Here is an 11,452-nt window from a genome sequence, read left to right on the forward strand (position 1 = left end):
AACAGATGTTTTGTTAGTTTTTGGAAGACTAAGAGGGCAGTCCAGAAGACTGCCCTCTTCTGGAAAGCAGGGTGGGGAGCAGCAGCTCATTTGCAATTAAAGATACATGCACTAATCGGGGGACACCTGAGACTTAAACCACATCTTGTAAAAAGGGGCACAATAGATCCCCTTTAATGGTGAAGTATGTAGTTTCTGCGTCACTAGTGGCGCCTAGCGGAATTACAAAAATAAAGCAATTTTCAAACAACCTTGTAAACGCCCCTTTTATGCCCTTTTACCTCCCCCAATTCAAACATCACAAATATTTCACTTACAGGTACTTGGGAAGGAATATCTGCAACAGGTAAATGCAGGCTACTTTCAATAAAAGGTCTAACATATTAGGAATACTTTTAGCTGTGATGCTGTTTGTCATATGTAAGCAACAGGCTTTATGTCGAATGTCACATTAAAAAACAGGATAACAGGTCTCATTGCATCTGCTTGTCAGAGAAAGTGTTCACAGGAGTATAAACTGACAGTGATATCTATGGACTTTTAAGGTGATCATCTTGCCAAGCTAGTTATTTTTATTGATGGCATTTTGTTCCGTTTTAATATCCAAATGTTAGTGAAAAGAAGAAAAAAAAAACGTTTACATATCAATCTGTATAGGTAAAGAACATCGGTTATGCTCATCTTTGCTTCCTCATTTGAAGGCATCTTGACTAAAACAGCTTTATATTTAACAAATGACCTACAAAAGACCTGGGACCTCATTTATAACCGTTGCATACGCACAAAACAAACTCTGAAAGAGGTGTACGCCACTTTCGACGCATAAGTTGTGATTTATAAAAACAAATTGACGGGAAAATTTGCGCACCTGCACGCAAACTCTGACCCATGCGTACGAACGTTTTGGAGATGGAGCAATTTGGCGACACCGATGGTGAGCTGGAGTTAAATGTCTTTTTGGTCACTTTTAGACAGAAAATCTAAAGAAGATTATACATATACAGGAAGATAATACAAATATAATTTCACTCACTAAGCCTATCACTTAGCAAATTTCCATCTCTTCTTAAATGTCCTCTGGGGCGTTTAGTGAAATTGACGCATATATAGCTTATCTAATGGCAGATGAAGTAAAACCGTAAATCTTCATTATGAGTCCTAATCATAAATACAGTGCATTTTCATAATAAGAGTTTAAATAAATAAAAGAATGATTTAAACTATGTTTTACTTCTGATAAAAACATTTAGATGAAAATATGAATATGCCATTCTCATTAATGGAGTTAAACACTTAAACTACAGTACATGAAATCATTACTGAGAAGTTACAACATTTTTTATATTCAATAAATATAAAAATTTGTTGTGAATGCAATGCTTTTGAACAGTTTTCCTCTGGCATGCTTTGTTTTAATGTTTTAACTATAGAGATGATTGTGATAATCATGATAATAGCAGATTGTCTGAGAAAATTGTTTCGTGCAAATATTGCACAACAAGGTCTATCTGTTTCCATTAAAAATATAAATCAATTAAAAATACAATTTGGCCAGTGAAAAAGACTGAGAAAATCTTTCTCTGAAATGTATTTTACACTATTTGATTTATTTATTCAAAAACAAGGCAAGGATAGGCTACTAAATGATTTGTATTAATGTAATGTGACAGCACATCAGTATTTCATATTTTCCTAATTTCTTGTTCTGTTAAACATGTTATCACGTGGATGAATAATCATATGCAAATGATATGCAGATGAGGATATGCTTAGTAAAACTAGGCGGTGTAAGCTCCATATATGCTTATTTCGGGGAGGAGACGCATGTGCGCACAATCTTCTGCTGACTGGGATTTATAAAGTGAATTCCGCTCAGGTTCTGGCGTATGCACGGTTTTATAAGTCTGAATATTTTTTGAATACACCATTTTTGGCTTTCGGGCGCACGTACACTTTTAATAACGATCCTACGCACAGTTTTATAAATAAGACCCCTGGAACGGAAGCGATGCAATCTATCTTTCAGAATACTGAAGTTTGTTGCGCATAACTCCCACTGAGGCCTTGTCCACACTAATACATTTTCGTTTGAAAACGCATCTTTTTCTCTCCGTTTTGGCCTTCCGTCCACACTGAGACAGTGTTTTGATTAACCCTCTGGGGTTTAAGGGGGTTTTGGGGTCCTTGAGATGTTCTGACATGGAACATCTCCTTTGTGCATTGTGCTTTTTTCAGTTGCTTATAAACATGTTAATGGCAAAGGTGTAAATTCACTCTATATAGCACAAACGGGGCTACCGTAATATGTGAGCAACATGTATGTACATGTTTGTATTTTTGAGGGAATATTGTTTATGCATGGTTATTGAAAAAAATAAAAAATAATGTTTCTGAAATAAGGCCACAAAACACATACTAAATATGTGTCCACAAGACTTTTGACTAATCGATGTCGTTGCCGAGAGTTTTTTCTTCAAAATGATGTGAAAATCACCCTGCCTAATCATTCACATAAAACAATAAATTTATTTAAATGTTTTAAGACACTTTTTGTTTGGAAAGGCAATATGCGCAAGGGGCGTCAACGATTTTCAACACCATCATGCATATTAGTGATTCACACATGAGACAATGCGGCCCGCATACTTATCATTCAGGTGTGTCACTGAGCCACAAGAAAGAATGCAAGAGCAATATATATGTGTGTGTGTGTGTATATATATATATATATATATATATATATATATATATATATATATATATATATATTCTACCAAACTGGTTCACAGTTGGAAGCATCTCATTTTTTTTATATTTTTCAATGTCTAGTAATTGTGCAGTTAATTCTCATACTGTATTTTCAGTTTTGGAATATGTATCCTCTCCCCAAATTTGTCACTAATAAAACTCAACAAAAATTATTTAAAGAAAAGGCTTATATTTACCTTTTAATAGTTTGTTTACATCTACCTTTTAAATATATTTTTTATTAAAAATGTTACAATTACAACAACAATTCAAGTGCAATCTTTCTTTGTAAAAACTAAAGTATACATTTTATCATACATTTTTAAATTTTTCAAAGTTAAGGGTTCATTACTTTGGATATTGCCTAGGCTACATTGGAACAAACACATAATAACATATTATTTGATAACTTTATTTTTGACAAAACATACTATAGGCTATTTAACATATGAGCAAAAATTGGCAAACAAAAGCTTATTTGAGGTGACAAATATTTTTGTCACCTCAAATTTTTAGTAAAAAAATTTAATCTATGCAAAACTAGTGAACGAAATGTTGTCTTTCATATGTCTGTAACATAGGTCTTTCGTTTATATAAGAAATATAAATGTTAATTTGCAGTTTAATACGTTGCTTATACAAAAACATTTTATTTCAACATATTTCAGTCGATTTTTACTCATCTCAGTATAGCAATATAATTTGCTTAAACCAGATCATTCATTCACACACAGAAACGCGATTCAAATTTAAACGGTCTTTTTGCGAGTTGTGGTAAACAGCACATCTCTGCCGTTCATTCATTCACACACAGAAACGCGATTCACTTGAGAATGAAAAAAACTTACTACAGTATTCCTCAGTATTATCCTACAGTATTATCATCATACATATTTTAAAGTTAAGGATTCATTAGTTTTTATATAGCTTACTTTGGAACAAACACTATAATAACAATTTAGTTGATGAGTTTATTTTTGACAGAACATAGCCAACTATATATTTAAAATTTGAGCAGAAACTGGATGACAAAAGCTTATTTGATATTTTAGAATAAAAACTTTAGAATTTATCCAAAACCACGAAATGTTGTCTTTCATATTTCATCTGTAACATAGAAGGCTAAACATAAACAACAGCGCCCATCTGTGCCGTTAATTCATTCACACACAGAAACGTGATTCAAATTTAAACAGTCGTTTTGCATTTACAGACATTAGAACAAAGCACAAGAATAAAAAACTTAGGCTACATAAATGTCCCAGGATTAATCCTCACAGTCACAGCCTCGCAAGACGAAAAGGTACATTAATCTGATGATTACATTTGTTGTGTTATCGCGGTTATGAGGGGCGTTGACACGTTTGCATGTGTCGCTTAAGATCATTTGCGTCTGAATAGCGCGCGCTGTCCGTGGGCGTGTCACATTAGCAAGATAATGAGCTGAGAGAACGATAGTGAGATCGGCTGACACCTCTCTCTTTTTTATAGATTACATAAACAGAGAATATTTATTTTAGTTTTGAATTAGATATTTTAAAAGTACAAAATTAAATGATTATAAAGATATATTGCTCATGCTTGGGTGAATAGTATTCGCTGAGTTTTGTTTAAGTTTAGAGACGTGCTCCAGAAAAAAGGTTAACGGAGATGGAGAGACAGAAAGCACACCCTGTTTATTTTCTTAATTTTACAAAAGCACAATGTTTTATTGCGAAAAATACACTGAAACGTTGGAAAAAGCCTGAAAACGCTAGTGGACGGAGAGCGTTTTTAAACGAAAAGCCGTTTTCAAATGTATCCGGATTAATGTAGATTGTACATTTAATGTAGTAATGTACATTTGTCTTTCTGAACGAGTGTAGGATGATGCTGTATGGTACTGAAGAGTCCATTGTAGCGCATTGCATTGTAATGCCACGTTCGCTTTGACGTTTTCAGGACGTTTCATCTTTGAATGGCTATTTTGAATTTTGGCTTACACTTCTGTAATCAAAGCTGAATGTCTTTTCCCATGTAACCTCAACCTGTGTAACAGTCATGGTCCTACAGCAGCTAACTGGAGAGAGATTGACAGATCTTCGCTCTCATGTTTAGATAGTGCCTTGGAGGCTCATTTTTTTAAGAGAGATAAACCAATGAACGGCTTACTAATAGAAGTCAATGAACAGTAAACTTGGTTAAGAGAATGTATTTTTAAAAATCTTACATACTTCGCCTTTAAACCAATTTATCAACACATTCTTTAAATTACAGGCTTTAATGAGGCAGTTTAACTTTACTTTGGGGTTTTGTAATAGTTCACAATGGTCTGCTCTAGACAAATTTTATAATTATTTTAGCCATTATCAAAAACTATAAGCCCTCTACAAATACCTCCAGCTATAGTTATGCTGCTTGCACTGCTGCAGACAAAGGATGTGTGAAACAAGCTTTGTAGCTGATGTTTTACCATTGTGACATTGATTGAGAGTCTTGAGTAAACAGTTCGGACAGAAACTCACGTCATATCAGATCTCTTCACAGACATCATCATTTTTTATGAAGACAGCTTACCTCTATTCCACCTCTTACACTTTACCTTTAAGTGAGAGTTAAACAAAACAATTAAAAGAAAATCCTTTACTCCTCTTTACTTTACCCTTTTTTTCCAAGGAACACAAAAGTAGTTATTTAGCAGAACATAAAGGCTGTTCGCAGTCCAAAAGGACAGAAAAAGTACTTTATAAAGTACTTTTTCTATAACGTAGCCTACGATACCGTGACTGCATAACTACTGAAAGAATACAAACAACCCCATTTCCATTTCCGGCGGCGGAGTAATACCGTTACCTCACAGAACATACAATACAAGTCAATGGGGTTGCACAAAAACTACGATAAAGCCTGTTGGAAAGCATCTTTAGCAGCGATTTTTGTGTGAGCATATCAGTCAACACCCCAGACCACTCGGTGAATTTCACGTCTTTGTAAACTAAATTTTAAGGCGTTTTATGAATGATTGTTCTAGTGCCCCTATGAAACCATTGTGGAGGTGGGGGGATGCTACCACAGAAACCTAAAATTCTCGGGACAGCAGCATTTGTCCAAATTTCAATCTTAACCGTTCTATTTCATCAGAAACGATCTTAAAACAGGGCTTTAAGTGTAAAATACCGAACTTGTCCTTTAAATGCCTATAATTACTAATTTCATCACCAGAAATTGAGGGTGTTGGGGGGGGGGGGGTAAATAGAGACATCAGTAGCAGTATTGGTATCGGTGAAACTGGCCTTCATTCATAGTACTTTGTAAAAAGATGCCATTAAACAAAATTTTAAAAAAATATCTTTATGTTGTTTCCACATTCATTTTGAATTTCAATGTGAAATTATGTATTACAATATAAAAATATATTAAAATTTGTAATGTTAGGTGCAATTAATTACAGAAAATGTATGATTAATTGATTGGCAGCACTAATTACAAGTCTTCTGAAGCCATACAGTAGTTAAAATGTACAGTAGGTTATTCACTGGAAATCATGCATTAAAGGGGCATAATGCCACTCTAGCTATTTCTTCGCTGATTTTCACTTTTGTTGTCGCATGTTTTGTCAACGAGCTCCCCCTACAGCTGTGAGGCGTATATTTCACAACAATGTCGTAAAAAAATTAATTTGCGGCCCCTCCTCCCCCTTTCTGCCGCTGCTCATGTGCATTTGTTATTATCGGAGCCGGCCAACTTTATCTTGTGGAGCTATGTCTACCGAGGTGGGTAATACATCATACACATTGAGGGCGGCGTGTGTGTTTATGTCGAATTGCCGTAAAGCAGTTTGTGTTTCTCGCTCGTTCTCACTTCTCACGAGACTTCCTATTTCCAATTTACCGGGACGTTAATCCTCATGTTGCAAGGTTGGTTTTCCGCCTAGGAACGCTGGGGGGAGCGGGGAAAGTCACCATTCTCACCAGAACAGGTTATTAAACCATCCTAATGATTTCTAAACGGTTCTATTAAGTTGAAATAGTTGCCGAATGCCCCTTTAACAAAACGTAAATGAGTTATGAAGTGCCAAGAGTTTGTTGGAAAAGGTGAATAAAGCAAATGATGACAAATTTCAGTCGGTTTTACACACAAAGCTATCATATGGCTTCATAAGATTTGTAGTATATCGCACAAGTATTCATTTCTTTTTATGATAGTTTTATGATGTTTTTTTTCGTCGTTGTGGAAGCTTGACAGTCACGGTCACTGTGAAAAAAGTTTGGATAATGACAGAATTTTCTTTTTTGCAAACTATTCTTTTAAACTCTCTCTTTTGGGCGAGGAGTGTTTAACATTCAGTCCTGAGTTGTTCTGGGGTTCAGGGCTCAAACTCCCTCCCTAATTTACCTTCTTTTCATTTAACCCTCAAAACCCTGAACCAATCACACAGAGCTAATAACCATGAGAGAACAGCTCCCACAAGACCTATGCGAGACAGAGAGGAGTGAGGCAGATTAATGAAGAAAGATGGAGTGTGTAAATGATTGAGAGGGGTTCAGCAATAGGAAAGGACACAGACAGGAAGAGGAAGAAGAGGGCAGTGAATTATAAACTCCTCTGGACTGATGTTAAGTGGTAAAGACACTGTCTTGTTAAACGGGCCGCTGCAGAGCGCAGGTGTCCAACACACACACACAAAGAATGAGGAATGAAAGACAGCTGTGAGAGAACAGTGATGGAGTGAGATGTCTGAGAAAAGACAGGACATGTGGGCTGATAGAAGGACAACAGGAAGGTAATGAGTGCAGGCTGAAAAATGAGAGAAACAGATGAGAGTGACACAGAAGAGGGACCGTTGTCAGCACAATCAGAGTTTTAATCTGAGAGTCTGAGAGACACATTTGACCCGTGAGCAACGAGTTAGTGGGGAACTGAAGATGGGCGGGGTGTGATGCCACTTGGCTCATGAATATTAATTAGTCAATGCTGATGTTGTTACCTCATTAATATTCATCACCTCAGGTTTATATAAACCTTATATAAGGTCCTATTCTTCTTCTCACACTGATTTAATGCTTCCTCAGGTATTTTTACATTCAGTTTTAATAAGGAATGTCAATTTAAAACATGAATACGGTATAATTACTAATGAAAATAGTGATTAAAAATGAACGCATCAATGCTAAATTAACAATTTAGCAGGACATGGATGTGTTCTCGAGTTCAAAGACAGCAAGATGAAGTGCAACGGTATGGAACAGAATGAACGCAAGAATCGCAAGATCCATGTTTTTATACACGGCGTCTTAAATGCAATGATTATGTTCCAAGACATCTATAAATCATACTAATTGATGTTTTTTGGAATGTCCCCATAAAACATTAAAACACTACGTGTGTGTGTGTGTGTGTGTGTGTGTGTGTGTGTGTGTGTGTGAGTGAGTGAGTGTGAGTGTTTTACTTACATTGTAGGACCAAATGAACCAACAAAGATAGTCAAATGTGAAAATTTTAACATCCCCACAAGTAAAACAGCTTATAAATCAAACCAAGTGATGTTTTTTTGAAAATGTTTAAAATGTAGAAACTTTTCTGTAATGGTTTAGGGGTAGGGTTAGTGTAAGGGAATAGAATATACAGTTTAAAACCATTACACCTATGAAAAATCTATGTAAAGATATAAAAACAAGTTTTTGTGTGTGAGTGCCATCCTTACCTTCGGAAAATGTTTGTAGCAGCAATAAGGAGAGGAGCAATTTAACCAAAGTCATCTTGCCTCCAGAACCTTCACACCACGACATCTCCAACCTGCAACACACAAACACACAGTAAGAGCACAAGCACCAATGCATTCAGAGTGGCATCATGAAAAACAATCACAACTGTTTGGTGCTACTAGTGTTTCAGAAATAACACACTGCACTTTTGTGTACTGATAATGTACATTGTCTTCATGATTAAAACATATTTAAAATTCTATGACATTAGTAGAAACAAAGCACAGCTGGTAATCGACATCTGTGAGGTGAAATCCATCTCTCTAAATAAATAATGTTCATGTTGAGAGTTGCGATGTCTCAAGGTAAACCTCATTACAAGTTCATTGCACCTGATGTAAACATGTGATATGCAAATACCATCATTGTCTGGTTCCTGATAAACTGTAAAAAGCTGTTTGAATCTCAGTGAAGAAAAAAATTTAACAGTTTAAACTTTACACATTGGTGGATACAGAAATGGACTTTAAAGTGTCCTAATAAAAATCCAAATGCTTTCTGAAAATTCAGTGGTTGTTCAGTTTGCATCAGTTTTCAGGGGTTAGACATTTCATTTTAGGTCAGTAACATCTCAGTATGAGAATATGAGGTCCAAAATCTTATACATGCAGCTACAACAAATGCATTCTCTATCCTGAGAAGAGTTTTCTTTTCTTTGACACGAGATGCAAGTGGAAATTTGTCTGATCCTAGATGTGATCGCGGGTAACAGTGAAAAGTTATTGAATATATTTTGAGACAAAGGTCTTCTTAATGATTTTCGGTTTTGTTCAAGGTAATTGAAGCAACAGTTTTTCAATGACGGAAGAATACGTAAAAATATGGTATTTGGGGTAAAATGCGCCACTGCTGTTGGGGCAAAAGGCACAGTAATTAACATGATAATAAACATCTGGCTGACTTTTAAATTTGTTGACAAGACATGGTTAGATTCATATGGTAAATATCATATATTATGTTGGCTGTCAACTGATTTTTATGAACAAGTATTAACTATTAAAACATTATTTTAGCTAAAGTATTTGTATCAATAATGTGTGCCTTTTACCCTATGCTGGTGTTTACAGTATATATATATATATATATATATATATATATATATATATATATATATATATATATATATATATATATATATATATACAGTGGTTAAATTGGGCCGGGGCTCTCCGGGGCTCAGCCCCGGCACATAAAGGCAACTCCACGGCGTAGCTGCGCCGTCACTCCTACGGCGCCGTGGCTGTTTTATGGTTCTGCGTCAAGTTCAGTTGCATCGCGGTGCATCTGACCAATCACAGCCCTTGGGGTCTGCGTCGCCTCGACGCGTAATTACAATTTTCTGGAGGTGCACGTCGAGCTACGGCGGAGGGGTTCGCGGCGACGCAGAGGGGTCTGCGGGGGTACGCCGTCGATTCGACGCAGAAGCATAAAACAGGCTTAAGCCTGTTCGTTTGCAGTCAGTTGCCTACTTATGTCACATAAAATTTGATGAAAGTGATGCTTTTGAAAACATATTTCTGACAATAAATGAAAGATTTTTGAAATGGCATGTCTATTTTGTCTCGGCGGAGCTGAGAACAATCGGAACACGGCCGTATTCTTGTTAGCTGCTTAATATCGTTGTCAGTCGACCATGATCGCGCACCGCACGCGCATCTAGGTGACACGGATAAATGAACGCAGCGATATAAAATATTCCTGGGAGATCCGTAGTTGCGCGGGATGTGAAAGCGCGCAAAAGTTCTAGAAATGTACAAAAAGTGCCCTGGCCTTGAATGACAAAGGAAAATAAGACTAAATCAAAATTAAATAACCAAGACTAGGTTGACCATGTGATCTTTCTCAGGAGATGTTTTGAGCATTTTACTTCAGACACCGGATTATAAGCAAACTGCCAAGAGAACTGCTAGCTGGCTACTCAAAATAAACTAGCAATCTATTCAGTCAGCATATTTGTTTTGATCTGTGTGAATTACAGAAATATAAGACTTGCTAGACCTACATTTAGCTACCAAGCAACCTTTACACAAGGATAGATTGATTTTATTTTTGTGACGTGTGCATATCTTGATGAGAAATGATGCAGAGTAGGATGTGTGTGTGTGTGTGTGTGTGTGTGTGTGTGTGTGTGTGTGTGTGTGTGTGTGTGTAGTAGTAGTAGTAAAGAGAAAGAATGGGAGAAGGAAGTGTGTGTGAGGTGGACCTGGTCACCACAGACCCAAATCTTCTCAGCTGTTGCTACTGTCATATTCTGCACTGTCTCTTCATGTGGCACATTATGTTTGGCACATTGTATGGGTCACTATATCATAACAAGGTAATAAAATGTGTAATCAAGTGATGACTGATTACCAGTAATGTAAATGCTAAATGTATAATACCTGTTGATACTACAACAATGCAAAGTATATACCTTGCAGTTTTTCAGATATCATGTAATACTCAATTTCTCCATTTCTTTGCACAAAACTCTCCAGAAAGTGCTATTTAATGGTTTATTTTCATGCCCCCGGAGCCCCCTAGGGAGAGGAGAGCACCCCCACATAATAAATCCCAATTTAACCCCTGTATATATATATATATATATATATATCCTCACTATAGCTAGAGGGCAAAAAGTTAATTTCGTACCCAGGTGAACACCCTTAAGAGTAACTCTTTTGCTGGCAGCAGAGCATGAGCTAAATAACTTAATTTGAAGACAAAGGCATCATTTGCTAGATCGTAGTGTTTCACACCCTGTTGAACATGAAAGCTGCTGTTTCAAAATGATTTTATGCCTTTGATTCTTTTAGCTTTGATGTGCAAGCAGTATAGCAGTATTTGATGTTTAAGTATTTGTACTGCATTCGAAATCTGTCAACATAATCTCAACATAAATCTATTTTTTTTACCAAACTGTGCAGACCTACATTTAAACATATCAAACATTATATGCAGTCTTCCTCTCAGAAGACTTT

The 11,452-nt window shown here is 36.2% G+C and overlaps 1 protein-coding gene across 2 annotated transcripts in view; it reads right to left on the reverse strand.

Moving 5' to 3' along the window:
- cdh23 (cadherin-related 23) overlaps nt 1–11,452 on the reverse strand; it is a 294,684-nt gene that overhangs the window by 261,482 nt on the left and 21,750 nt on the right. For both annotated transcript variants that reach the window (XM_077196907.1, XM_077196908.1), the window contains exon 2: nt 8,432–8,523. In XM_077196907.1, coding sequence (XP_077053022.1) covers nt 8,432–8,516 — 85 coding nt within the window. In that variant the 5' untranslated portion in view covers nt 8,517–8,523. The remainder of the gene's footprint in view (nt 1–8,431; nt 8,524–11,452) is intronic.

The sequence above is a fragment of the Siphateles boraxobius genome, unplaced genomic scaffold, assembly GCF_051911475.1.
Source record: "Siphateles boraxobius isolate OS27281-9 unplaced genomic scaffold, OSU_SipBor_1 37, whole genome shotgun sequence".
NCBI lineage: Eukaryota > Metazoa > Chordata > Actinopteri > Cypriniformes > Leuciscidae > Siphateles > Siphateles boraxobius.